The 27,732-nt window shown below is 36.1% G+C and overlaps 8 protein-coding genes and 1 long non-coding RNA gene across 16 annotated transcripts; 3 read left to right on the forward strand and 6 right to left on the reverse strand.

The window, feature by feature from the left end:
• Positions 1-94: 94 nt before the first annotated feature.
• Positions 95-3,709, reverse strand: LOC104707794 (uncharacterized). 4 transcript variants are annotated; one of them, XM_010424219.3, is made up of 9 exons: positions 3,507-3,709; positions 2,874-2,943; positions 2,487-2,652; positions 1,744-2,369; positions 1,434-1,607; positions 1,229-1,345; positions 887-1,066; positions 761-807; positions 95-641 (listed from the first exon to the last, which is right to left on the reverse strand). In XM_010424219.3, the coding sequence occupies exons 2-9, from the start codon at positions 2,919-2,921 to the stop codon at positions 347-349; spliced, it is 1,653 nt and encodes a 550-aa protein (XP_010422521.2). In that variant the 5' UTR covers positions 2,922-2,943; positions 3,507-3,709; the 3' UTR covers positions 95-346. The 4 variants fall into 4 exon arrangements, with proteins under 4 accessions (XP_010422521.2, XP_010422523.2, XP_010422522.2 ...); XM_010424221.3 differs by having other exon boundaries at positions 1,744-2,366; positions 3,507-3,673; XM_010424220.3 differs by having other exon boundaries at positions 3,415-3,673.
• Positions 3,710-3,809: 100 nt separating this feature from the next.
• On the forward strand, positions 3,810-5,581 carry LOC104707796 (uncharacterized). Of its 3 annotated transcripts, none has more exons than XM_010424222.3 (6): positions 3,810-3,928; positions 4,037-4,249; positions 4,381-4,686; positions 4,794-4,955; positions 5,079-5,162; positions 5,252-5,581. In XM_010424222.3, the coding sequence occupies exons 1-6, from the start codon at positions 3,893-3,895 to the stop codon at positions 5,357-5,359; spliced, it is 909 nt and encodes a 302-aa protein (XP_010422524.2). In that variant the 5' UTR covers positions 3,810-3,892; the 3' UTR covers positions 5,360-5,581. The 3 variants fall into 3 exon arrangements, with proteins under 3 accessions (XP_010422524.2, XP_087317767.1, XP_087317768.1); XM_087461641.1 differs by having other exon boundaries at positions 3,816-3,928; positions 4,008-4,249; XM_087461642.1 differs by having other exon boundaries at positions 3,828-3,928; positions 4,381-4,662.
• A 616-nt stretch (positions 5,582-6,197) lies between these two features.
• LOC104707798 (uncharacterized) lies at positions 6,198-7,800 on the forward strand. Its single transcript, XM_010424226.3, has 6 exons — positions 6,198-6,355; positions 6,441-6,638; positions 6,724-7,053; positions 7,129-7,290; positions 7,404-7,487; positions 7,576-7,800. Exons 1-6 carry the CDS (start codon positions 6,296-6,298, stop codon positions 7,681-7,683), a joined length of 942 nt encoding a protein of 313 aa, XP_010422528.1. The 5' UTR covers positions 6,198-6,295; the 3' UTR covers positions 7,684-7,800.
• On the reverse strand, positions 7,746-9,519 carry LOC104707797 (small nuclear ribonucleoprotein SmD1b). The gene is made up of 4 exons (XM_010424225.3): positions 9,385-9,519; positions 9,168-9,244; positions 8,099-8,290; positions 7,746-8,007 (listed from the first exon to the last, which is right to left on the reverse strand). Exons 1-4 carry the CDS (start codon positions 9,396-9,398, stop codon positions 7,931-7,933), a joined length of 360 nt encoding a protein of 119 aa, XP_010422527.1. The 5' UTR covers positions 9,399-9,519; the 3' UTR covers positions 7,746-7,930.
• A 945-nt stretch (positions 9,520-10,464) lies between these two features.
• On the forward strand, positions 10,465-13,610 carry LOC147940403 (uncharacterized). The gene is made up of 2 exons (XR_015563844.1): positions 10,465-12,091; positions 12,548-13,610. It is a non-coding gene; the product is annotated as an uncharacterized LOC147940403 (long non-coding RNA).
• Positions 13,611-14,104: 494 nt separating this feature from the next.
• On the reverse strand, positions 14,105-15,702 carry LOC104707799 (uncharacterized). 2 transcript variants are annotated; one of them, XM_010424227.3, is made up of 5 exons: positions 15,346-15,702; positions 15,147-15,257; positions 14,819-14,981; positions 14,537-14,629; positions 14,105-14,405 (listed from the first exon to the last, which is right to left on the reverse strand). In XM_010424227.3, the coding sequence occupies exons 1-5, from the start codon at positions 15,436-15,438 to the stop codon at positions 14,287-14,289; spliced, it is 579 nt and encodes a 192-aa protein (XP_010422529.2). In that variant the 5' UTR covers positions 15,439-15,702; the 3' UTR covers positions 14,105-14,286. The 2 variants fall into 2 exon arrangements, with proteins under 2 accessions (XP_010422529.2, XP_010422530.2); XM_010424228.3 differs by having other exon boundaries at positions 15,147-15,251; positions 15,346-15,677.
• A 770-nt stretch (positions 15,703-16,472) lies between these two features.
• On the reverse strand, positions 16,473-19,259 carry LOC104707801 (pentatricopeptide repeat-containing protein At4g02820, mitochondrial). Of its 2 annotated transcripts, XR_754706.2 has the most exons (3): positions 18,896-19,259; positions 17,276-18,762; positions 16,473-16,777 (listed from the first exon to the last, which is right to left on the reverse strand). XR_754706.2 is itself a non-coding variant. In XM_010424230.3 (2 exons), the coding sequence occupies exons 1-2, from the start codon at positions 19,235-19,237 to the stop codon at positions 17,506-17,508; spliced, it is 1,599 nt and encodes a 532-aa protein (XP_010422532.1). In that variant the 5' UTR covers positions 19,238-19,259; the 3' UTR covers positions 17,174-17,505. The 2 variants fall into 2 exon arrangements, 1 of the variants encoding a protein (XP_010422532.1); XM_010424230.3 differs by lacking the exon at positions 16,473-16,777 and having other exon boundaries at positions 17,174-18,762.
• Positions 19,260-20,965: 1,706 nt separating this feature from the next.
• On the reverse strand, positions 20,966-22,123 carry FAF1 (FANTASTIC four-like protein (DUF3049)). The gene has a single exon (XM_010424231.3). The coding sequence runs from the start codon at positions 21,973-21,975 to the stop codon at positions 21,157-21,159; it is 819 nt and encodes a 272-aa protein (XP_010422533.1). The 5' UTR covers positions 21,976-22,123; the 3' UTR covers positions 20,966-21,156.
• A 3,601-nt stretch (positions 22,124-25,724) lies between these two features.
• On the reverse strand, positions 25,725-27,548 carry LOC104707803 (uncharacterized). Its single transcript, XM_010424232.3, has 5 exons — positions 27,242-27,548; positions 26,877-27,158; positions 26,540-26,761; positions 26,297-26,461; positions 25,725-26,225 (listed from the first exon to the last, which is right to left on the reverse strand). Exons 1-5 carry the CDS (start codon positions 27,284-27,286, stop codon positions 25,923-25,925), a joined length of 1,017 nt encoding a protein of 338 aa, XP_010422534.1. The 5' UTR covers positions 27,287-27,548; the 3' UTR covers positions 25,725-25,922.
• Between the last annotated feature and the right edge of the window lie 184 nt (positions 27,549-27,732).

Raw genomic sequence — 27,732 nt, forward strand, 5'->3', positions numbered from 1 at the left:
CTCTCTCGAAATAGAAATCAAGAGTCTAGTCATTAAGTCAGTCAGATAAGAAGATCGTGAAGCTTAATACTAGTAGTACTGATAAAACGGTATATAAAGTCACTACTAACTTTTCTTTAAATTCTCAAAATTCTTTGACAAAACTCATGAGTATAGTTCAAGAAAACACCAAAAGCAAACTGTACACTGAGAAGAAATTTAAAGAAAGCTCAAAGATCCAAGCTAGTTTACTCTATATAGAAGACAATAAACGCAGAATCCAAAAGCTCTTTCATATCTCTTTTATTCTTAACACCGATTTTATTATTTCTATAAAGAGACTGAATCTTCTCTAGAGACAAGACATTTAGAGTTCTAGCTCTTTGTCAAAGATGTCCCAGCCATCTTCCAGCAGCTCCTTACGTTCGTCTTTCTTATCATCATCAACCAAAGCTTTTAGCCTCTCGTTGTTGATCGAGGCTTCGGGTGTTTCATAAGATGCCTCCAAAGGCTTCTCGAGAGATAAGCTTCTCATGGATGATGCGGAAGAAGCCAGTTTACAGCTAGTCTGGCTTGAGGAGATTGATTGGCTCAATGGCACTCGATTGTCGAACTTCTCTTTCAAGTGTCTGATGTCTTGACAGATCACTGAGATTTCTCCTCTGTTCAATCAAGTTACAAAGAGATTAACGAATAGTTAAATTCATTAAGCAGACAAGATTCACCATGAGATTATGAACATTTAAAAGAAAAATATATCAACAGATTCCAAATGACTTACTGTAAGGAATCAACAATCCGACCATGATCCATAAGGAACTCCCGCAGCTGCAGAAATAGATGAAGATAAGTTAATAACATTGAGACTTCAAATTCAGAACCATGAACCTCAGGGCAGTGATGTTACCTTTGAATTTTCCTCTGCCTCCTGCTGCAGAAGCTTTGATTCTTGAACAACTTTCTCCATGATCGCTTCTTGTTCAGCAAATGCCTTGCGTGCAGAACCTTCTTTTTCCTGTTTTTCTTGCTCAGCAGCATTTTTTATCTCCAGCGCTGCCGCTAGTCTTGTTTCAAGTTCTTCACGCATCTAAAAGTACCCCAAAAAAATAAGACAATCAGCAAAATCTTACAGTATGAAACAACGGATGTTAACAGTGTATCGTTAAGAAGGATTGATGGATTTGCAAATGAACAAAATAGAAATACTGAGTAAATCAAGTTGGATCTAAATCGTGTGACGAGCATGTACCTCATCAAGAACAGAAAGTGACTTGTCACGTTCTTCTGACAAGTTGAGCAGGCGATTTTCAAGCTCATTAACTTCAGTGGTCAAAATTGACCTCTCCCCATAAACTTCTCCAGCATCCTGTGACATAAAGATGATTAGTTCGCTATTAAAAATCTGAGCACATTAACAAGCACGTATCAGTACAATATTAGTAACACAAAGTCACCATGTCATTTGCCTCCTTCGCATGTTCCAGCATTTTCTTCAGCTCCTCAACTTTGTCAAGAGTATCAAAGCCTCCTCTAGCAGCATCTTCCTTCGCCTTTTCTGCCTCCTTTTCTTGAAGTTCAACTTCTCTCATCAGGTTCATAATAGACTCCATCACAGTGAACAATGTTCTCTACATCATCACAAAAACAAAAAGAAAAGAATGATACTGAGATATCGCAAAAGTAAACACACCCACCGCACACATAACCACAAAAATTATCTATTTCCCGGAAATTATAAAAAGTCCAAAATATACAATAGCATACCTTGTTACTTTTGGCATCTTCAATAATCTGCTCAAGGTGGGCAATGTTGCATCCGTGAGTTGATCTGCTAACAACAGAGCTAAAAGAACCACCAAGCTCTGGTTCACCATTTTCGACGGCCAAAGCGCCCTTTGAAGTCTCGTCCACGAGATTTGAACCACTCAACTCTGCATCACTATTTTCAACAGGCAATGAACCACTTGATGCCTCGTTCAAGTCAAGTGAACTCCCAGTTCTACTTTGAAAACGAGGTGATTGTGTCATCTCCAAAATCAGCTTATGGATAGTATCGTCTGCATCCCGGCTTGTGCTAACTTCTGCCTGATTACCTGTAAGGTGAAACTCAACACCTTGGCAACCATCGCTAGTCAATTTGTCTCCCACCTGAACAAAGGCAGGGGGTTCTGAAGGAACCACTCTAGGCTCAACCGATCCGCTCAACCCTTTGCTATGAAAATCAAGATCAACAATTGGAAACACACTTTCCAACTGGTTGCTAAGAGAATAAAATTCAGTGACTGGGGCCCTTGTTTCATGGTCACAGTGAACAGCCAGAGAAATAGTTCCAGAAGACGAAGCACCAGACTCTGAAACAGTCACCGCACCATTTTGCATATCATGTTCTACTGCATTACCAGCAGCCACTTCATCAGCATATATATATCCTCAAACAACGAATGTACAGAATGTCCTAATAACAGAACAGGAAAAATTTGAATTTATCTTAGCAAAAGAACAAGTACCTTTGTTGGGGACATGAGCGGGTGAATTGTTGTCAGGTGGTGCAGAAGTATCATCAGCCAAATTAGGGTAAAAGAGAGGAACAATCTCAGAAACAACAACAGCTGCAGCTTCATCAGCATCCTTTGGGTGTTCAATAGCAACAGCTTTTAAAAGCCTTGCATCAATCTGGAGAAAAATCAGATTTTAAGGTAAAGATACAAGTTGGTTCCAAAACAAAACAACGAGTAAAAAAGATTACTTGATCAATCATGGCATAACAAAACAAAACAAAACAACTGGTGTATTGTGAAACTTTATAAAACACCCAATTGTATTGTGAAAATATCATAACCAAAAAAAATCACGAGTAAAATTGAGAGTGAAAGGAGATAAAGACAAGAGCTTACCTGTGGAAACAATTCCGCAAGAGATGAATAAACCGCTTTGTAACCCATCACTGAACAAGATCAATTAAATCTGCAAAAAAGCAAAATAAAAAACAAACAAACGATTATGCTTCCTGGGTTACAATGGCACAGCAGCTACTGGGTTGTCTTACGTTAATACAGAAAGAAAAAAAAAAAAAAAAAAAAAAAAAAAAAAAAAAAAGACAATAACTTTTAAGAGAAGTATCATCACACACACAACACTAATGCCAAAAAAAAAAAAAAAAAAAAAAAAACCCAAAGGATTTTGCTTGGAGACACTAGAGAATAATATTGATTGCATATTTGCATCAAAGAATCAAATATGCGGGTTTTTTGGATTTAACAACGAACACTAAAACCCTAATTTTGATCCAGAGATATATATATATATACACACACGACACCGAGTTAAAAGAATTACGTGAAAAAGATTTGGGAATCAAAACATAACAATACAGAACAGAACAGAACAGAGCAAAAAAAAAAAAGAAAAAAAAAGAGGTTTTTGATCAAAATTAACCTCCGAGGGTGTCAGTGATGGGTTTTTTTTTCCTTCAAATCTTAAGAATCGAAAAGAAGGAATAAAAGATCAGAGAAGACGAACGAACGAACCTTTCAGAGATTTTTACGTTTTGACAGAGCAAAGGTAGCGGAAAAGTCGCAAATTCGGATTGAGAGATATTTTTGTTTTCGGGAATTGTGAGAGTTTGTTTGTTTCTTTGGACAAGAGAGAGAGAGAGAACCCAAAACCAAAACCAATATTATATAATAAAGAAGGCAGAGAGCAACAAGGGAAACTTACGATGTTAAGAAACGATAAGGGTACTTTCGGTATTTTCTTATAAGACAATTTTTTGGTTTATTCAATTTAGACCGACGTGTTTATAAATATGGGCCTAGTTTATAAATGGGCTTAATTAAAAATAATAAATTACAGCATATGTTAAGAATTGATTTTGAGAAAGCAAAAAACTCTACGGTCTCTTCTGAAAATAAACATGGGGAAGAAGAAGAAAGCTGTCAAGTACTTCGTGGTACTTACTTTATTCTCTTCTCAATTCTCCAATTTTGCTTTTTTTTTGTTTTTCAGATTCTTCACTCACTGATGAAAAGACTATTTTTTAAAAAATAATATAATAAAGGTGGATGCTTTCACTGACTCGGCTTTCAAAGGGAACCCAGCTGCGGTTTGTTTCCTCGACGACAACAACGAGAGAGACGACACGTGGCTGCAGTCTCTCGCTGCCGAGTTCAACATCTCCGAAACTTGTTTTCTTACTCCCATCACCATCACCACTCCCACTGGTTTCAATTCATCTCGCTTCAGTCTCCGCTGGTTTACCCCTTCAGCCGAGGTTTGTTGACCTTTTCTTTTCTTTTCAAAGTTTCAATTTTTTTACTTCACCCTTTTGATTTGTGTCTATCTCGATTCTTCTTATTTTGATTACAAAGGCTTATTTATCAGTTTGCTGTTTTGAATTTGTAGGTGGATCTTTGTGGTCATGCCACTTTGGCATCTGCTCATTGTCTCTTCTCCGATGGTTTAGTTGACACAGACAAGGTTGAGTTTGTCACACGATCAGGGATTCTTACTGCTAAGCGTCTTTCGGATGATACTTCAGAGCTCAGTGATGGTGAAGTGAAAGGAGGATCCTTTTTCATCGAGTTGAACTTCCCTGTGGTTCCAACTTGTGATATCAATCTCAGTGATGTCACCTCTTCCATGATCACTAAGGCCTTGAACGGAGCTACCATTCTTGATATAAAAGTTACTGCAACTAACAACCTCCTCGTAAGCTTTTTTTTTTTTAATCTTTGCTTTCAACTTGGAGCATTGCGTTGTAATATGATTATATGTATGACTTTTTGATTTTACTCTTTTATGCAACTTGCTTGCAGGTTGTGCTTCCATCTATGGAATCTGTCACTGATTTGCAACCAAGAATGGATGATGTATTGCAATGCCCCTGTGATGGCATTATTGTGACAGCTGCTGGTTCTGCAGGATCGGCCTATGATTTTTACAGTCGATACTTCGCTCCCAAGTTCGGAGTTGATGAGGTGAAAGAGTATAGCTGCATCTTACTTTATGATCTAACTATCGTTATTCTTACGATTGAACGAAAAACACCAAAGGATATGATTTTTTTTTTTGTGACTGAAGTGTGTCGCCTGTGTTTACAGGACCCTGTTTGTGGAAGTGCACATTGTGCATTGGCACATTACTGGAACCTCAAGATGAACAAGTGTGATTTCTTAGCCTACCAAGTAATCTCTCTCATCTCTTTAAATTTTTGTGTAGCGTTTAGTAGTGCTTTCCTTGTGAATGATTCTGAGTTTTTGGAAATTTTGCTTAGGCTTCGCCTAGGAGTGGAACAATTGGTATTCATCTAGACAAGGAGATGCAGAGGGTTTTCCTTAGAGGCAAATCCGTGACTGTGATGGAAGGTCATGTCTTGGTCTGATCTGAGATTATCTAATGTGTTGGCTTCATAAACTGTATTTTTTCTTGCTTTTCTTTTTATTTGGTTCTCCCCATTGCCTAGTTCTTGCCAATTAATTTGTAGACGCTTTCATATTTGTACTTGTAATTCTGCTTAATCATGTCAGTCTTGTAAATCTGTAAGCTGTATTATAAGAGCCTGTGAATGTTGACCATTCAATGGAAATATATATCACTTCCTTTCTCTGCAGGTGGATTTATGTTATCTGCAACATTGGCATTGGCACATTAGATTAGAGCCTAAATTAGGATTAGTGAGGTAAGAGTATAAATGCATCTTAACGGACAAAACCGATTTACCCAATGATCTAACCGTTCTCTTGTGCCGCGTCTTTGTCTTGACCACCTCTCATAGACAAGACATTGGCTGTTGATGGGTTGACAAAGGAGAAAGGTATGGGTATATTGGAAGAAAAAAGTTGTATTCCCATATTATTACCAATCAATTATATTTTTCTTTTCGGTATCAAACTCCTTTTCGAATAGATTCTGTAGATGGGACGTGGAACACATGAACCATGAGTAAATTGTTGCTAACTTCCTATAGGCTTCAGTCTATATATCTAGTATAACAATTAGCATAAGAATAATGAAATAAACCACCAACATGCCATACTTTAGTGTCAATAAGTGCTCTTATTTTTCTAGTGTAGTCACTTTATTAGAGAAACTGTGCTTTCCTGAATTTAAAATTGAATTTTTTAAATGATGCAGATTTCATAATGATCGAGTCCAACTCAACTGTTACAGTAACACGGAGTATTATTAAACAGAAAAAAAAAATTAAATGATTTTGCCTTTCCAAGATTTTGTTTTCTCCAAATCATAAAGTGACATTAGGAATTTAAAACCTTTAAAAATGGTATAAATTTGTAGCTTTGGTCATACAAAAACATCAATGGGAAAGACAGAAACAAAAACATCAACGGCAATGAATTTGCCTGTGAAGTACTTTGTGGTATTTGTATCTTTCTTCCTTCTTTGTGTTATCAATGAATGTTCGTTCTTTTGGTAACTTTATTAGTGAATATTGCTAAACACAGGTCGATGCATTCACTGAGTTAGCCTTCAAGGGGAACCAAGCCGCAGTGTGTTTCCTTGAAGAGGAGCATGAGAAAGACGATGCATGGCTTCAGTCTCTGGCTGCTGAGTTTGACCTTCCCTTGACTTGTTTTCTTACTTCGATCATCGGCTCCAGTCCACCACGCTTTCTTCTCCGGTGGTTCACTTCTGTAGCTGAGGTCTGTCTTGCATATTATTACACTACTCCTCCCTCTGTTTCATATTATAAGATGTTTTATTTTTACTTTATTTGATTTTTTACAGATGGATATATGTGGTCATGCAACATTAGCATCTGCTCACAGTATCTTCTCAAACAGTTTGGCTGGTTCTTTTAATACGGTCGAGTTTTCGACCCACACGGGGATTCTAACTGCTAAAAGGCTCTCTGATTGTGATGCAAAAAGATCTTTCTTGATCGAAGTGAACTTCCCTGTGATCACAACTTTTGAGTACAGCTCCAGTGATGTCTCCATCTTCTCTAAAGCCTTGGACGGAGCTACCATTGTCGATGTTCGAGACACTAAAACAGATAAACTCACATTTAAACCCTTGAAAGGAGCTTCCAAAACAACTTCAACTGATCAAATCATGGTATGCATTTCATATTTTATTTTTATTTTATTGAACTTTATATTATATGCTTGTTCTTATAGAATCTGATTACAGGTTGTGCTTTCATCTTGGGAATCTGTCATTGAGTTGAAGCCAAGAGTGGATGATTTAATGAAATGCCCTGGCAAAGTGATGATTGTTACCGCTGCTGCTCCCCAAGGATCTCCGTTTGATTTCTGCAGTCGACTCTTTGCTCCAAAATCAGGACTCAATGAGGTTAAGAAACTAATCTGCTATTTCATGAGATCAACTCTCCTTGTCGTAGCCGCAAACATAACACCAACGTCTTAACTTATACCTCTTTTGCTTTGGTGCTTATGTTCCTCCAGGACTCTGTATGTGGAAGTGCACACTGTTCATTAGCACATTACTGGAGCATCAAGATGAACAAGTGTGATTTCGTAGCTTATGCGGTAATTCCTCCAACTCTGAAAGTACCTAACATATTTTGAAGTGAAGAAGCAACACATATTTTACTGAATCAACAAATTTGTTTTTCAGGCTTCAAGAAGAAGTGGAACACTTAAGGTTCATTATGATAAGGAGAAGCAGAGAGTCTCGCTCACCGGGAAAGCTGTGACTGTCATGAAAGGCTCTATCTTAGTTTAACCTTTGGCTGTTTGATTTCTCGAACTCCCTAAGTGTTGTAATAAAGTGATAATGAGAGCCAATAATAAAACGAGACTGAGTGCTCTAAGTTTGGCAATAACGTATTAAATCTCAAAATCATGAAAACTTTGGAGATAACAAGAAACTGTCTTCATGACACCACATCTCACTACAAGATAGATCTTTTACAATCCTGATGTTACAAAAAAAAAAAAAGAAGACCCAGCTTTTGGTAACTGCAAGATGCTCAACGACCACCAGGTCCACCACGGCCACGTCCACGACCTCTTCCACGCCCACGTCCTCGACCAGCTGGGATCTTCCCTGATAAACCAAAGCGAACGATAAAATATATGAGAGTCTAGGCAAAAAAAAACCACAGGCATATAGTTTAGACACAGAAATGTTTCTTTACCTGCAGTTGGCTTTTTTGGTTTGATTCTTGGAGTGTCTTCAACAAGCAAAGTCTCAAGATTCAAACTGTCTGGAAGAATATAATAGCGAATGTTGTTTCCCCTGACGCTTAAGTGGTCTAATGTAACTGGATTCTTCCCTTTCAAAGTGAGTTTCACAGCCTTTAAATGAGTGTTCATACTAACATCTACACCTGCATTAAATCATCACAAGTAGATATAATACTGGTTAGTGGTGACTGATTATTGCATTCTATACAAAATGATGGCAGAGAAGGATATGAAACAAACAATTAACACTACATAACACTTGTATTGGACAAGGAAATCAACCAGTTGATGAGACTAAAAGGAGAAGATGAAAAAAGCCATAGGATAACTGTTTTGTAAAGATTCAAAAACATTTTTACAAGGAAAGAAAAAAGAAGAGGGCCTCTCAAATGCTAAAACTCATTCCCATCGACTTTGATATATCTTTAGTTTACACATTGATCATGTTTCTTCTAGGATAGTGCTGCTTAGGAGTGACCATAGTTTCAGACGAACCAAGTATTCTCATACACCTAAACTATAAAGCAGCATCTAATGTATCATCTGCAACTGACTAGACCAGTATCATTCAGTACTTGCAAACAAGAGAGTCAACACCCACAATGCATCTCCAGGTCAAAAATCAAGACTCGGCGTAACTCAAAATCACTGATAACAAAACTACACCTCAGAATTTGTAAACCCCAGAGCTCCATTAGTTATAACCATCAACGGAGAAACTAAATTATCTCATGGGTAAGCAAAGTTTTTGAAGAACTAAAACAAATTCATAAACCTCAACTATAAAGATCTAGTGTACTCAATCTGCATCTGACTCAAACAGTCTCACTCGTTTAACACCAACAAAGCAAAACTAGGGCACAAACACTCTGGAAACTCAAAATCAAACCTCATAATTTGAGAATACGAGAGCTTCCATCAATTACAACCATTTAAAAGAGAAACTCAGAGCAACAAAGAAATCGCAGATTTTTAAAGCAAACCCCTAAATAGAGCTCTGGGAGTAAAGAAGAAACGTACCTGTAATGGTTCCATGAACAATTGTTCCATTCTTAAGCTCAATAGAAACTGTTTCGTTGTTCAATTTCATCAAAAACCTGCGAACAAAAAAAAACCCAACACCAAAATCAAACAGCGAAGAGGGCATGGAAACAAAGAAAACACTCAAAAGTTTCGAAGCAAAAGTCAAAACAAAACCTAAGAAAGATAGAATCAGAGTAAAGAAGAGAAATCGTACCTGACGAGCTTCATGGTGAGCGTAGAACGATGAAGAGACGCAAATTAGGGCTTCGAGGAAAGAGAGCAATGGCGAAAAGAAGCGAGAGCGGGAGGAAGAGAAGAAAAAAAAGGAATTGGGGATTTTTTATGTTTTAACTAAAATTATAGAGATTCTACTTTTAACACCGACGGTCTCTTATTTCTCAAAATATTTGGTTACACCCCGGTACTTTTTAGATTAACGAAAACACCCTTCTCAACTTTTTTTTAATTCAACAAAAACAACCCTGAAGGGAAAAAAAATTATTCACCACTTAAATATAACTTGAATAATCTGATTTGAAATCTTGAAAATAAAATTTTGAAAAAAATAACCTACAATTATTTAGTATGCAAAATTAACAGTAGATAATTAAATAATTAGTGATTGTTTTAGTTACACCGTATTCTATCTGTAGCTAACTCGCACAAGTACAAGAACGGGGGGCTTACCATTCTTGGTTTGGTCTATATATTTGCCCATATTGAACCGGATGAAGAAGTCACACACCCGGGAGTTCACTCGCCACTCTCCATCAAGAAACAAATGTGCAAAGTCCGGGTCAAATTATCAAGACCACAGCGTGTGCATAATCCGGATCATAAGTTATCAAGATCAAGATGTGCTAAACCGAGGTTAAACTACCAAAGAAGAATGTGCAAACCTCGGGTCAGTCTTGGAGATGAAGTTGTGCAAATGTAGGGTCAAGATATGTGATAAAGATGTGCAAACCTAGGGCCAATGAATGGAGTGAAGAAGGCCCTAGGATTCAAATATAGTTTGGGCGGCAAAAGGTGGTCTCATGTGAGTTTGGAGACAAATGCAAGTTGCAAGGAGTCACATGTGACCTAAAGATCCGTTTAGGAGCTGTCTCTATCAATATTGGGCGTCCAACAAAGGTCAAAGATCACATGTGGCTATTAGAGAAAGAAGGAACAAGTGGGAGATTCACATGTTGGCTTGAGAGGTCACTTTGGAGCTGTCACTGTCCACACACTTGGGACCAGCTTCTACACACCCAAATGTGTATATGTGTATGTATATGTGGTCGTTGCAATTAGGTTTTAGAAGGGAGACACATATCCCATTCACTCCTTGTATAAATATGTAACTCTTATCATTAATAAAGTTAAACTCTCCAATTGGGGGTTTTCCCCTTACTAAAATCGTGTCTTATACATTCAAATGGGTAGATTCTAGTCTCTATAATCTCATGGAGAGACCAAGCTTTGGCAATGCTTGGTCTCTACCTCTCTTTCATTTGATTCTCTACACCATTCTCTAAACTATTCTAAAGGGTTATTGGGTTATCTTTGGTGTGAGAGTTCTATTGCCTCTCATATTTATTCTTGAGTATACACAGCTTATATTGACATGTATAACTCCTTCTTTACCTTAAGAACACTCTCATTGAGTTGTATCTTAAAGGCTTTACACATGAACACACAAATTCCGCTTTAAGTGTTCTTGTGAGTTTATATTGGAGTAGAGTGTATCTTGCAGCTCACTCTCTCCAAATTCCAACATGGTATCAGAGCAGGCTCAAGATCTGAGCTGCTAGTATTGAATTCTGCAAAAGAAGCCACAAAGATGGCGTTTTGAAGCTGTTCTTGGAGCCATTGGAGTAGATACTCTATATGGAGGTTATCAAGGCAGTTTGAAGTTTCAGTTTGGAGTAGCCATGAAATCCACAAGGGAGAACTGTGAATCTAGTTGTTGGAGGTTTATGGCGTCTTGAAGTCAGTCCTTAAAGTGGAGCTGCTTCGATTCCTTTGCTCATTCTGTTTACTAAACACTAAACACTCAAACACTCATACACTCTTGGTTACTAAAATCTTACTCTTGGTTACTCTATTCTCTTGAATTCTTATTCTCAAAATCTTGGTTACTCATACTCTCATTCTGGTTACAAAACTCTGGGTTACTCAGCGACAAGTTCTGGGTACTCTATTCTCGGCAACAAGCAAAATCTCTGCCGAAACGTCCCAAAGATCTACTCGTACGGATGCCTTCGACTGCGATTCAGCCTCCGCGTTCTTCAACAAAGTTGTCGCAATAGGAGTCCTCGTTCCAGTCGAAGTGAAATCATCCCCATACGAGTAGCCGATCAAAATTTATGCCCGATTCAGTGGGCATATATCATTCTGGCGCATCACAATGCTTGGAAGTTAGAACCAATGACCATCAAGCTGGTGGAAGGTGATGAATCAGCTCCAAAGCATGGGTGGTAGTGTGAAAGTTGTTAAGATTTGATTGAATGTGTACTAGTTAAGATTCTCTAGGCACAAGGTTTCAAGACTCAAAGACATGGCCCAAGCCATGATCAAGTCAAGAGAGTGGTCACAATGTTGGTTCAAACCACATCTCTACTTTAAAAGAAGATACTACAAAGAAACTCCAGAAAGTTTGGTGTTTGGTTCATATGTGACAAGAAGAAGTGACAAGAAGGGTGTGAACAAAGTTTCAAGATTGGTTCTAATACATTATTCAAGCCAATCTTGAGGGGGAGAAAGGTGTCAACAACCCTCATGGAGCTCTAGAAGCAGTTTGAAGCAATCAAGCTTCAAAGGAGTGTAGATTGGGATCAAGAAGTCATTAACCATAAAGAGGAGACCCATGGGGCAGAAACTCAAGTGGTGGTGCAAAGAATGTCTCAACCAACATATTTCAACAAAGAAGATCAAAGGTTATCTCTAAACCCTTAACTCTTTCAATATAATTAATTCATTAATCACATTTGAATCAGATTAGTCATGCATTTAGTGAATTTGTCATGCTTAGAATCTGAATTTAGAGAACAAATATTAGGTTGTGGTTTTAGAGAATTGCCTTGTGTTAAAACAGATTATTAATATTTAATTTGTCAATTTAAAAATTGGCTTTAGGAATTAAATTCATGGTTAAAATCTGAAGTTTATCTTGTTGAATTATGAGTTTATAAACTGAATATTAAACCGGATTTAGCACAATTTAAAATTGAATTTGCATGTTTAAAATCTGAGTTTTAGTTATATATTAAAATGAATTTAGACTTACTAAATGCTAGCTCATTTTCCAATTTATTCTATCATGTCTCAATCTAAGCTTAATATTATTCTTATGGCAAATATACTTAAGAATCTCTTTATATCTTTTGTTGAAGGTGTAAAAGAAACAAAGCCATTTGTAAGCTAGATGAGAAGAAGAGGTTCACTTGGATAATGGAGCAATGGTGTGTGAGCGAAAGAAGCAAGAAGCCAAAGCCATCCCACATTCAAACCAAGGCCATAGCTACACAATTCAACCATGAAGGCTGTACTCTTTTTCCCTTGGCAAAGTTTTATCTCAAGTGGTTTTCTTTTCTAAGGTTTTTTTAATGAGGTAGTTCTTTGTGTGTTGCAAGCTTGGTCTTTGGTCCCCACCGCCCAAGCTTGAGGGGCAGTATTAGAGAGGAAGATGCAATGAGATTGATGGAGTTCAAAGAAAGCTCATGAAACTTCAAGCTTAATCTCCGATCTCTCTACACTTAAGCTTGAGGGGGAGTATTGAACCGGATGAAGAAGTCACACACCCGGGAGTTCACTCGCCACTCTCCATCAAGAAACAAATGTGCAAAGTCCGGGTCAAGTTATCAAGACCACAACGTGTGCATAATCCGGGTCATAAGTTATCAAGATCAAGATGTGCTAAACCGAGGTTAAACTACCAAAGAAGAATGTGCAAACCTCGGGTCAGTCTTGGAGATGAAGTTGTGCAAATGTAGGGTCAAGATATGTGATAAAGATGTGCAAACCTAGGGCCAATGAATGGAGTGAAGAAGGCCCTAGGATTCAAATAGAGTTTGGGCGGCAAAAGGTGGTCTCATGTGAGTTTGGAGACAATGCAAGTTGCAAGGAGTCACATGTGACCTAAAGATCCGTTTAGGAGCTGTCTCTATCAATATTGGGCGTCCAACAAAGGTCAAAGATCACATGTGGCTATTAGAGAAAGAAGGAACAAGTGGGAGATTCACATGTTGGCTTGAGAGGTCACTTTGGAGCTGTCACTGTCCACACACTTGGGACCAGCTTCTACACACCCAAATGTGTATATGTGTATGTATATGTGGCTGTTGCAATTAGGTTTTAGAAGGGAGACACATATCCCATTCACTCCTTGTATAAATATGTAACTCATATCATTAATAAAGTTAAGCTCTCCAATTGGGGGTTTTCCCCTTACTAAAATCGTGTCTTATACATTCAAATGGGTAGATTCTAGTCTCTATAATCTCATGGAGAGACCAAGCTTTGGCAATGCTTGGTCTCTACCTCTCTTTCATTTGATTCTCTACACCATTCTCTAAACTATTCTAAAGGGTTATTGGGTTATCTTTGGTGTGAGAGTTCTATTGCCTCTCATACTTATTCTTGAGTATACATAGCTTATATTGGCGTGTATAACTCCTTCTTTACCTTAAGAACACTCTCATTGAGTTGTATCTTAAAGGCTTTACACATGAACACACAAATTCCGTTTTAAGTGTTCTTGTGAGTTTATATTGGAGTAGAGTGTATCTTGCAGCTCACTCTCTCCAAATTCCAACAGCCCAACAGTAACATTGGTGTTCACATCCAGTCATTTTTATCATATATTCATATTTCCTTCAAAACTCCATTAGAAATTGTGTCAGTGTGTCTAACTAAATTGTGCAAGTTTAAAAACGGAGGATATACACATATTAACAAACGGGTTGATCTTATTTGGATATTATCACTAATCCAATGGTAACAAAGCATACAGCACACTGCACATAATAATCCAATGATATTTATTCATTTTGTTTTGTTTGATTCTACTTTGTTCACATTAGTAAGTAAAGTTGGTCAATGGCACCACGGTAGGCTCGATTGGATCAGGTCATCAATAAATCCATTCATCCGGTAGAAGTTTCTCCGGCGAGTCAATCGGAGTTTCACCTTCAATTTTCATAGGCATTACCAACATTTCGCTCTTCTTCTTTGGATTATTTTCTCGATTATCTACATTCAAACAACAAGAGAACAAATTGTTACAATTTCAACCGATAATGCATTTCAAAACTATAAGGTTATATATGGCATTGAGAAAATAAAAATAAAAAAATAAAAAGTTAATGGTCAGTAGAAAAAACCTGGATGAGGAGGAGAGATATGGATGCCATTGTTGTGAATGTTGAGATTGAGTGCTTGAACTACACGCGTCGGGAGAAGCACCGGCGAACAAGCTGTGACCATTTCATTTTTATTGTCAATATTACTCAAAATTTTGTATAGCCAAATCATGTTTTAATGAGTTTAAATAATAATAAAAAAAAGTTGAAGACCTCGGGGTGGTAAAATTTTGTAATACTCTTGGAAAACAATATGCACTATTTTGTTCATAGATAATTACTGTTGATTAATTAATAAATAACCTGATTTCTTTTTGGTGGGGGGATGAGAAGCAGTGGCCGGAAGAAAAACTCCGGTACCGGAAGTTGTACGGCCAGGGGAAACCAAGAAAAATGCTTGCATACGGTCCTCCTCTCCTTTGCTCCTTTGCCAATTGCTTTGTTGCTTTTGTCTTGAGTTATAGTTCTTCAAAACACACACAAAATATTTACACATTATTTTAGTTCTAAATTTTCAATCAGATAATCACAAAGACATGTAAAACAGAATAATATACGGAAGAAGAATAACTAATGATGTCCATAGTGATATTTCTCCAAATCCCTTGGGAAAAAAATCCAAAAAAATTACCTTAGAAAAAGTTTCTCTAAGAGGAGGTGCGCCGTGCAGGCGGAATCCACCGTTACCGTGGTTGTGGTTGTGGTTGTGGTAGTGGTGATGGTTCTTGACAGATTTCTGCAACTATATGAAAATGTTACCATCAACTTTCATATATACAACGAGAACAAAAGTTAACATGATAATAATCCATTAGAGGATATATACAAACCTGATGTTTGTTGGAATGATCAAATAAAGGATCTTGCAGAACATGAGAGGGTGACCATATTTGCCTATCCTTGTGACCGATGATGTCACCCATTTGAAACTGTCAGAAAATACTAATCACTTTGAATCAATCTTAGAAGAAGAAGAAGATTAAGGAAGAGTCACAATGGAAAAGTTTTCTTTGTTGAGAAAGAACAAAAAAAAAAAGAAAAAAGAAGAGAAGAGGTTTTGATTTTTTCCCCTAACTTCTGACCTGAATCTTAACTATAAATATTACTCACTACGGGGTTTGCAAAGTAGAGGGAGAGACGATGATGACGAATTGGTTGCAATGCTAATTATTTTATAATAAGAAAGATCATTTTAATGCCGCCATTTCAAATTTTCTTATTTATAGAAAACTAATTATTACGTTGACATCACAAAGACGAAATTGTTTGAATTTGGGTTTCATCATTACTACGATGAGGTTAAAACGAGAATTACACACGCTTTCGTTTCAAATTTTCAAGACAATACAAAATAATCATTATCGGTTTCCTACTTTGGATTGGAAAGCCCTCCCTTTTTTCTGGTCGATAATTCACATAAACCGCGGTGTAACCGTGGGGTAACGTTAGCATTAATAGATAATTACTAGACTACAAAATATTTATTTGACTATTAATTTTCATTTTTAAAGTTAACTTTTTAAACCAAGCGATCATAAGTAATTTATATTATTTGTTATATTGTTAAATTATTATATAGTTTCTAAGAAAGATTGAGGAGGTCATGTCGGGGAGTGGGTTGAGTTGTATGAAGTAAACGCCTACCCTCGATTTTTAATGACATTTTTTTATGTTTAATGATCTAATTTTCAAACTGTTCCTTAATAAACAAGGGTTTTACCTAAACTACAAACTAATTTTTTTATCATTTCTTTGTGATTTTGTTTCGCATTACTTGTTCTTTTTCATCTTATCATCGCATTATTTTTATGGCTACCCAATTACTTTCATATTTTTTCCTTTTTCTTTTGCTGAGAAACCAAAACCTCTAGAGAGAAACCAATTTTGTGTGTTAAACTTTGTATTTAATAGCTCAGAGCAAACTACAGTATGTTGTTATAAAAATGGGCAGAAGAAAAAGTAATGATTTTTTATCATTTATAAGTCATCTACTATCCCATAATACATATCTTTTTTTTTTTTTTTTTGAACAAAGCCCATAATGCATATCTTTATATATTGAAAAGTTAGGAAAATCAAATGACCAACAGCGCCACTTCTTCTTAACAACCTTCACCAACCATCCCAAGTTCTTCGAATTTCTTTTACGATGATCTTTTACCTCAAGTGGGCTCTATATCAAGATTAGTCGTGAGACTACATGACTAATCTTGGAGATAAGTTTAAGTAATTATTAAATTGGTATGGACTGCTAGCTCTAACCTGCCAATCATAGTTTTACAATTAACCATGTACTTCAATAAAAAATAAACAGAGTAATCAAATTCAAACACATCCCAAAGTCTAAGGTTTTATGGGTACACAAATGTAGTTTACCTACCAGCTTAATAAATGCTAGAGTCCTATACTAATCATATTTAGGTAGAAGATCAAAATTTGGAAAAAATATTAAGATTTGTAGCTCCTACTTGCAACTAGATAGATATGGGTTTATGGTTAAAATAGTTGACTAACTGTTTGGAGCTGAACAAATCCACTTTGGACACAAGTCTTTGAAGCTTACATAAGCTTACACAAGTCATAACTACCCAACAAGACGAGTTGAAGTAGGTTTTTCAGTTAGTCAACCTCTCAAAGATCATTTGACATCATCACTACTTTAGAGAACCAAAGAATATAAAATTGCCACAATACAAAATAGTTTTTAGTCATATTAAATTGAGAAAACATAATACGAAAAATAAAAAAGGAATAACTCACAGTGACCTTCGCAGCAACTTCATTCATTTGCAGCTTTTGGGCAGATTATTCTCTTCAAGCTATAATTGTCCGAGCAAGTGAATAGTACTGCTTCAAGTCAAGTATCTCGATTGGTCGGGACTTGTTCTTTAAACGATCAGCTCTTCAAATATGGATTCACTCCAGATATGTTTTCTGTATTCCTCCGTTTATGGAAATTGCAGACCGAAACTAACTCGGCAGCGTTTAGGCTACGAAATGGTGGACGAGATGTCAGTCACACGCATTTGACTGGTTAGTTTTATGAGCTCCTTAGTCTCTTCATCTAACTCTACATTATCCTTTGCCATACGCTCTTCAACTATGAGTGCCATTTCGCCTGCTTTAGCGTAAGTACGTAATAGAGAATTGTAGAGCTGAGTGTTCACATGACCAGCCTTTCGGAGTATAGTCATTAGCTTCTCTGCTTCTTTAACATTCCCTTGTTCCTCGAGTTCCTTGCACACTCCTTTAACCAATCTTACATTCACAGTCCATTTCTTCACAGCATCAATGGATTTACCGAAACAATCTACTACTTTCTCCATATCTTTACGTTTCAGATAAGCCCATGTGAGAATCTCCCATGTAGAATAGCTCGGGTTTATCCCTTTTTCCACAATGCGTTCGTAAAACTTCTCTCCCAGAAGAACCTCGTCTCTGTTCATGTAGTCAGCAAGGATTAGATTTGGGATTCTAGCATCTCTTGTTCCAGAGACAGCTTCCCATTCATCGTACAAAGCTTTGGCTTGCACGAATTCACCAAGTTTCACCACCGCAGATATCATGCTGAGGTATTCAGCATCATTCATTTTCTTGAAAGAGGACTTAACCTTCTTCCAAGTTAAGTCAACTCCATCTTTATCTCCCAAGTTCGCGTGCAGGCTTATGAGAGAAGCATAAGCAACCCGGTTCTTCTTAGAAACTAACTTCTCCATCTCCTTCAAAGCAAGTTTCGCCTTTTCGAGATTATCAGTCTTAGCATACAAATTCGTTAACACGCTATAAGTCACCCAGTCTGGATTCAGCTTTGCTTCCTTCGCCTTAAGGTAAACTTTCTCCGCACCTTCGACATCACTTCCAGAGGCAAACGCAGTCAGCCACAGATTATAAGTAACAATATCAGGAGACGCTTTGATCTTCAACTCCTTAATCAGCACAGGGACTTTCTCAAGCTGCCCTTTGGATATATACATGGATAGCATATGATTGTAAGGCAGACAAGACTTCAAGAAACCACATTCACCCATTTTCTCAAACAATGCCTCTGCTTTATCAGACAACTTGTTCTGCACATAACTATGGAGAAGAGAAGTGCAAGCAGCATGGCCTCGCATTTGATCTGGCATATCTTCGAAAAACTTCTCAGCACTGTTCAAACCACGGATTTTGGAAATCAAATCAAGATGTACAGCATAATCACCAGCCTGCAGCTTTATATCTTCTTGTAGAACCATCCATTCACATATCTGCTCATAATAATACACTATAACAGTTTACCCCAATGAACTCCAAATCAAACCAACTCAAAATAATCAGACCAAGCTACTGATCAGATAGAATCAGGGCAAATCAAATTCGAAATTGAGAAAAATCGCGAACCTCAAGAGCGTGTTTATAGCGTTTGATCTTACGAAGCTCTCTAACGATTCGATTAAGTTCGTATTTGCGAACGGAGTGGCCTTCTTCTCTCCATTTCCGGATGGTAACAACGGCACTGCGTTTCGTATACGTGAGGCCTAACAGTCTCCCTCCTAGAGTGTCTCTTCCTCCAACTACGGTTTCTTTTTTATTGGTCGCTGCTCCTCCTCTTGCTCCTCCGCTGCGAGTCTTTACCACGGCTGCATCAGCCGTCGTGTCCACCGACGTCGCGGCGGCGGAGAAAAGGCGGCAAATGGAGGCTAGGGTTGGCCGAGCAGAGCGGACCAACATGTTTTGATTCATCTTTAGTAAATTTAATTACTGAGAGCTTTGTGGAGTTGAATTCCTTGCTTACTCTGTGTTGGAATGAGAGCCAGTTGTGTGTTGGGCCTAGTCTCGGCCCAATACTAAATACAGAACCCAATTACATTTACAAGAAATAAAATAAAAATTGACATCAGCAAAAAAGAGTTTGAACTTTGAATTTTGAAAATTGAAAATGTTCCTAGAGCAATCAATTTATTCACCATATTGAATTATTTAGAGAAAAAAATATTAAATGTTTTTACATAGTTTCTTAATTTGTGTGAAACATGTCACACTGTTTGGAAAACAGAAAAAATAATATCTAAGATCACCAATATACATATATAAATAAAATTAATTTTCGTATTATCACTAATTAGTATTTCAATACAAATATATGATAACCATAAATTTCGAATAGATATATATATATATACAAAAAAGGATGGGTACATGATGAGATTTACTAAAGATTTCGGTCAATAATGCGGAGTCAAGTGGATCATATGTACAGAATCCTCATCCTCTATTCGTTTGCAGAGAGAACAAACTGAGTGTATGGCTCTTCAGATTTGTAAGATTGGAGTGGACACAATACTTCTTATTGTTGTCTGTTTCTCATTGGCTCAGACATATACTTGCAAGATCTATTTTGATATCATTCCGAGATTTATATTGTACGAGTTTGGTCGAGGACAGATGGGAAGAATATCATGAAATTAGTAGAGATCATATCTATCGTGTACAAAATTAAAGAACCTACAAAGTTATTTTGTTCCTATTCATTCACGTCCGTACGACTACAAGTGTCTATATATGCATACTATATGCACACACACGTGACAAAGATTTTTGGTCTACAGTAATAGTGTAAAGCTTACTCATACTCATAAACAACATGTAGTTCTTCTTTAAAAGACTTTAAGATATCTTGACATTGTGCTGGTTGAATAAATGTATTGATCTAACATACTGAATCGTTAAATTTGAAACCCTAATCCCTAGGTTTCAATTTTAAAGTTCTTTTGATGATATAAGGGTTGGACTCCAATTTCGTTTTAACATAGTAATTACGTTATATAATTGGTTCACTTTATCATTGTTTCTTTTTCTTTTTGGTTTTTATCACTTTATTCTTCTAGTTAGTTTGACTATATACTGTTATTAAATGGTTTGGTTTTCTGTGATAATTAAGTGAACATAGTTACGGGTTGGATCAATCTTCTGAAATTAACTATACGCATTGTTCAAGACTTTTTTTTTTTTTTTACTTTTTAGTAGATTTATAGTATTTAAAATGGTTAAGAATTTTAATTAATTTCTAGGTTAAGCTGTAGAACCTCAAACTTTCATGTTCGACAGTTTTGGTGGTCATGCATGCATGTTCGAATTTGTCACCTATGCAGGTCATCCCTATCAAAGTCTTTTTATTCTGGATGTGTACGTATTCTATATTGTAGTTCCTGAGAAGAATGTTAAAATATAAATTAATGATTATATTCTATTATTTACTTCTGCTTTTTGGTTGCACTATACTAATCTATCGAATGAATTAAAAGTCGGTCCTCATTTTCCATATTTTATAAAATCAGAAAAATTCAACTTAGTCAATGTACTTTTTTCATATTACAAGAGTCACAAAAGTAGTTACGTATTATGTAAGTATTGGTGTGTATACATACCACCTTCGCATAAGTTTGTACTAGAAATATGAAGTGTAGTCTATGTAATAACTCACGTTACAGTTTATAAATAGAGTTAGAAGCCGTAGTCATACAATGGGACTAAGAGAAAACATTTTTGCACATAATCTAAATCAAACTTAAAAAATAAAAATAAAAATAAATAAGCCAGAATACTAATTATTATTGTCTTAGAAATAAATTTATTTAGTGATGAGTCGAGTTTGCCCATTATTAAGTGGTCACCCAAAATTGGTTCGCCTTCCAGTTAAGCATCGTTGTTGGCTCACCTCCATTCTCATGGCATCTCCTTTTTGGCCTTCTACTAAACTTTTTCTTTCCAGTTTTATCCTCAAAGTTCTCATTATTCCCCATAATGCCCTCCTCTTCCTCTTCCTCTTGCTCTTCTTCTTCATCCTCTGTATCGTCTTCTTGTCCTTTCTCTTCATCTTCATCTTCATCTTCTTCATGAGCTTCGATTTCAGATTCATTTTCTTCAAACTGATCTTCACCTCCATCATGGCTAAGTGCTGAATTCTCTGACAAACAGAGACGTAGTCTTCCTTCACGACGTTCAGATACAAAGCAACGAGGTGGTGGACAAACCCTAATCGCTTGAACAACAAGACGACCGTCTTCTTTATATGACCTTACCATACGCCTATTGTTGAATCCGTTGACGGAGTTTAGCGGCGGGGGAAAACTGTTTTCACGGGTCTCTATAAGGTTGGTTTCTTTCTGAGGCTTCGTAGTATGAGGACTCATTATTGAAGTATTGGTTCCTTCAAGTGCAAGTAACGAGATCTCGTCTCCACTATCACTCCCATTCTCGGTCCCGAGGCTCTCTGTGCACATCTCAAGGCTCAGTTTAGCTACAGAACGCTTCTCGATTGGGTGGACGTAAGCTGTTTTCTTTGTGTCGTCTTCTCTGTTTTGGAAAATGCCTTTGGTTTCAGAGAGATATTGTAGGAAACTCCATCCACCAGAGTCAGCTTTTTGGCTTACTTGCTTCTTGGGAAGATGTTGGTAAGCTTGGCCAAATATTGCGGACATTTTTGTTTTCTGTATAGAGAGCAAAAAGAAGAGTACTGAGAGAAGAAGAGAGAGGAAGAGAATGATGGGATGAATATGATGAAGGGGAGTTAGAAGGGATGAGTAGGGTGTGTATTTATACTGCGAGTCTAGTTTCAACTTGAGTGGAGGCACAGTAACGCACTTCTACAAACAACTAAAAGTTTGGTCATCCAAACAAGTACTGTTAAAATATATTTTTGAGTGCTCTATTATAGTGAGTTTAGAGCATGACTACCCTAATCTAATCGTGTCGACCGGTAGATCCGTTTGGTTCAAAAAAAAAAAAAAAAAATTAAAAGAAAAAGAACTTTGTTATGTCAACGAATTATTAATATTTAATATTGGTTAATTAGAACAAAAAGTAAAGGTAGGGACGAATATTCGTCTAATTAGCAATATAGCACCGTGGACTAATAATACCTGTTTCGAGTTTCTTAATACCTGTTTTCCAAATTATCCTTTACTTTTTTTGGTCCAGTCAAAAGCTCCACACCAAATAAAACATGAACTTTGAACCACAATCTAACTTATTTTGCTATAGATCAATCGATCAAAAGAATTCTTCTTTTGTTAATTTGTCTTTCTCTCATGATCATTCTCATAAGTCCTCACCACATATTTTATATGTTACGCATATATATATATATATATATATATATCCAAATTTTGGAAAGATGAATGTGAAGAACTACCCTCTTATGTTCATTCTTAATTAACAAACAAATTAAATAGATATATGAAAATAAATAAATTAATTAATTAAAAGTGGTAGTCAACGATATGTTAAATAAATAGTTGAATAATAGAATATGCTATTATAGGAAAAACACAAGAAAAAAAAGGTTAACTAGTATTCTAGTGGCTCACATGAATAAAATATAAAAAGAAAGCACTTTCTCGTTGTCTATAATTAGAATAACTTTCTATATAAGGAAAATAAACAAGAACCAGCCAATAATGTTCTCGGTAGATGCCAGACTAAAAAAAAAGTAGTTCATGCATCGTCGACGTCTTTGAAGTTTAACACTCGCCGGACGTAGATTGGATTTTGGTTCTATTTAAAGTTTTAAACCATATAGAAGAAATTGTCCCTTTATACTTTTTAAAAAGTTGCAAATAATTTCTGAGTATGTTGTATATATAAGATGAAAAAATGTTTTTCAAGAGATCCTTACTCACAACTCACAAGTCCAATTACAAATAATGAATATTAAGTTATTAAAGAATATTTACAAGTTTATTTGGTTGTATAGATTCAAATACAATATCTATCTAGTTTCTTTGAGTACATTAACAAAGAAGATGGTGTACCTAGCTAGCTGGAGTCAGGGCGAAAGGAAATGAACAACCACAGGGTTGGGGTCAACTGATCCTGATGAAATTTTCAAAATTAGTTAAACTTTTATATTAAAAAAACAAAATTTGACTGTTGTCTAATAAAAAATTTGATGCCTGTTATTATTTTTTATTTTTATTTTTATTTTTATTTTACGCTATAACATATAAGTTTTCACTTCGCTAGTGTCTGAACTCAAAAAAAATATTATGGTAATTTTTAGTTTTATGGTAATACATAAATATTTATCTTATAATTGATCAAGTCAAGAAACCACACGAGTTCAAAGTCCACAAATTTCATGGAATGATCAGATCGACACTTTCAACTCTCAAATTCGATGAAGGACAAGAATTGTGAGCACAAAACATCCCGTATATATTATTCTTTATTGGATATATATGAGAATTTTTACAGCCTTTAATTTGTTTCGTGAGAGTTGAATCATACAAGAATTAAACAAACCTCTATACATCGAAGAAAGACTTTGAACAACGACGAGTCCAAACAATTTAAAACTTCCATATGTTTTTTTTTTGGGTTTTGTAAGTACATCAAATTTGTGAGATGAAGACTACAATTAGTTAATCAATAATTTCAAATACGAAAACAAAAAAGCTGGGGTAAAACGTTTTTTTTTTCTTTTTCGATTTTTTATGATTATATATATATATATGTTTTTTTTTTTTTAAGAACAATTAGAACGTAAGTTATATTGGTAATCTAGTGGTAAGCACTAAGTAAGACTTTATTCTGCAAATTCTGGCTTATATGTGTAACAACAATTAAAAATAAAATTGTACACTAATGGCGACGAACGTGTGACATCTAATGAATGGGATATCTTCTTTTAATTTATTAACTATGTACACTATTTCTAGTGAAAGGAATGTTTTACGCCATCTTATAAAGTATTAGCAAAGGCTGGTTTCGGATCATCGGAAAGATTAAGGCAGAGACCCAAACTCCTGAGAAAGTATATATCATAGTAATGATCATGTCGGTAACTAGTTGGATTTAAGAAACTATATTGTGGCAAAAGAAGTTTCTAATTTAAGTGAAGAAAACTTTTGAAAGACTATGTGTTACACAAACAGCGGTTTTAGTATATTAATGGTTTTAAAAGCTAAGTAAATGGATTAATAGATATGCTAAGTAAGTATTAAAAAAAAAAAGCTAAGAAGAATATATACCATTCTCTCCCTCTCTCCAATGAGCCATAAACCGTTGGAATGTCGCATTCGCCAATCTCTACTTTCAAATCTTTTTGTTTCTATTGGTGTTTTATAGATTGTCCAACCCAATCAGAGAAAGAAGAGGAGGATTCTTTTGCATCATCAACATTCCACTGCTGACCTGAAAAATTATAATGCAAACGAGAAATCAAAAGCTAAGATCCTTCAGAAATTTCTTGTGTTATTTTGTTAAGTCTTTATTCAGCTTTAATAACCTTTTAGTACAAACAAAGTAAGGAGGAATCGCTTTCATGTTTACACAAACATGTCAACTGAGAATATTCTTTTCTCTAACTTTTGACTATACTCTCATCCGTATGTTTTAAAAACACTAAAGATTGGGTCATCAAGGAGACATGTCAATTAGCTGAAAGTTGTGAATTCAATTAGAAAAACTAATCACGTACGTTATATTGATAATCTAATGGTAAGCACTAAGTAAGACTTTATTCTGCAAATTCTGGATTAGAGGAACTATTCTTTTAAGGAAATAAAGTCTTTTGTTTTTTTTAAGATTAAAGAAACCTATATCTTTAACGTCAAATTAAGGGAGTAAAGGGACATCTCGGATTAGTAACAAAAACATAAGTTGTTCACGTATAATGTCCAAACAAGCACAAAGCAATTGTTAGGAGCAGTACTAGGTAGTCTCAGTAACCAGTTCAAGGGTCAAAAGCATATTAAGTCTGTTTGATTTACTTCATACCTGACCAAATTGTTACAACAAGCTGTGGGAATGTGGGATGTTTACAATTGCATGTATTTAACTTAAGACTGCATGTATTTAACTTAAGACTAACCATCCGCTTCTTTCTTGCCTTACTACTATAAGCCGTCAAGCTCTAAACCGCGGCCTCGTCTTTCAGATTCGTGAAGCTGGTGCCTGGTGGTGGCTTATGCGAATCGTCAAGTTCCTTTAGCGATTTTATCCACCATTAGTCTGTACCAAACTTTAAAAACAGGCCGGGTCGAGTTAGCCTTGCTTCAAATTGAGGAAAGGCCATCTCGAATTAGTAGTGTAAACAAGAGAAGAACCCTCACAAAAACAAGCAGTAGACCCAATATCCAATTTGCACGGGTCCGAAAGCATAGAAGGCAGATTGTACACTGGCCACTAACAAGGAGTAGACCCAATATCCAAATTTGCAAGGGTCAGAAAGCAAATAGTGTATACATTGGATTTGTTTATTTAACATAATATGTGACCAAATTATTACAACAAACAGTGGGGTGTTACAAGTTTATGTCTTAGAGACCAAGAAACTACTCAAATTCTCAAAACGAAACACACAAAACATAATCATCAATTATGGAAAATTTAGAACGAAACACAGAAAATCTAAAAATTGTCTTGATCAATGTCGTTGTTCTTCTTCTTCTTCTGTTTTCTCAAAGGTTTCGTTGAGAGCTTTCGAGACATGATGAGATCTTGGTTCATCCTCTTCTTCTTCTTCATCATCATCGAACTGAGGACCAGGGGATGAGAAATCTAAGCATAAACCTTGAACGACTTGTTCATATGAAGGAGATAGATCTTGAGATGTGATCTGATGGTACTCAACCATCTGGTTAAGACACTGATTTTCTCTAACCAGATTCGCGTTTTCACTCGCTAATCTAGCTTTCTCCGTAAGCAACACCTCCAATTGTAGCCTCACCTGTTTTTCATAGAATCATAAGAACAGAGCATAACAGAGCAAAACAGAACCTTATATGACTATGTACATACCAAATCATCTTCTTCAGGTCTGACACCCTTCACAAACCCATCTCTGAGTCTCTTGTTCTCTTCTTCAAGCAAACCACAACGTTCTTGGATAAAACTGAGGTCAGATTTAATGGATTTAAGCTCTCTTGCAAGTGAATTAGCTTTCGCTGCCATGGATATCGCAATCTGCAAGAAATAAAGATTGAATCTTTTTGACAAATTCAAGAAGAAAACCACAAAGGACTTAAAAGACTGAGGCATTACGTTCTTAGCCCTCTTCATGATTTTCCTATCTTTTGGTCTCTTCTCTTCTTCATTCGAAGAATCATCTTTTTCTTCAACGTCAGATTCGTGTTTCCTCTTCGTCCCTTTACTCTCTTCTTCTTCTTCTTCTTCTTCTTTTTGTTGTCGTTGTATCTGATCAGCTTTAAGATTCGAGTGGAGTATCTCAGATAACGTAGGTGGTTTCGCTAATTCTCTAACTCCCTGATTTTACAGAAAGAAAAAAAAAACACTTTTTGTATCAGCAACCATGAAAGGATGAACAAAACCTAATTTTCAGATCAGAACTGAATTAATTTTAGATTTTTTTTTCATTTACCTGAAGGGCATTGTCGAGGTTACTAGAAAGCAGAGAAAGAGTATGCGAAACCGAATCAAACCCTTTAAGCAAAAGCATCGAATCATTCTTAAACCTTTTTGATCTCTCTGATTCTCCAGTAGTAATAGTATCGGCAATGGGTTTGTGATCTTTGCTCTTTTCTTCGAGGAGAACATCAATCCTGTTACGAAGATTGCTCCATAAACGCTTGTCTGAAGATGGACTAACCGTTGGAGAAGAACCAAAACAAGTTGCAGAAACCATGATCAAGCTTGTTCCTTCCTGTTAAAAAAAAACACGAAATTTTCAATATTGAATCAAACCCATGATCTATGTTGGTCGGAGAAGAAGAAGAAGGAAGTTACCTGGTTAGTATGATTAGGTGATTGAGTTTCAACAGAAGCAGCCATTGATGGAGGTTTAGAGGGAGAGAGAGAGAGGGATGATGTAACGGCTAGTTTATTAAAGATGAGAGATTGTGGAAAGAAGAGAATTAATAGGATCTGTGCGAGTCGGCCCAACGTTCTGATTTTTTCTAACTCTTTGTTTTGTATATTTATTGATTTATTTTTGATCAATTAATAACGGGAAAAAGAGACAAAAGTGTAGATCTAGATGTGAAGTGGGACTTTGGTCGACGACTTCTTCACTGCATCCCAAAAAGTTGTATCTCTCTACTACAGTTTCTAGGGATGGATGGATCACTACTTACTAGGGTCCCACTTTCTCTATAATCCAACGGTCGTTTCTCAAAAGAACTCAATAATTTCCTCCAGATTTCGAAAAACAAAAATGGAATATGGAAACTTTACAAATCTTGAGATGTATGAACTTTGTTGTAAAAACTTATTTATTC

This window comes from Camelina sativa, chromosome 8, assembly GCF_030686135.1.
Source record: "Camelina sativa cultivar CO46 ecotype springtype chromosome 8, ASM3068613v1".
Taxonomy (NCBI): domain Eukaryota; kingdom Viridiplantae; phylum Streptophyta; class Magnoliopsida; order Brassicales; family Brassicaceae; genus Camelina; species Camelina sativa.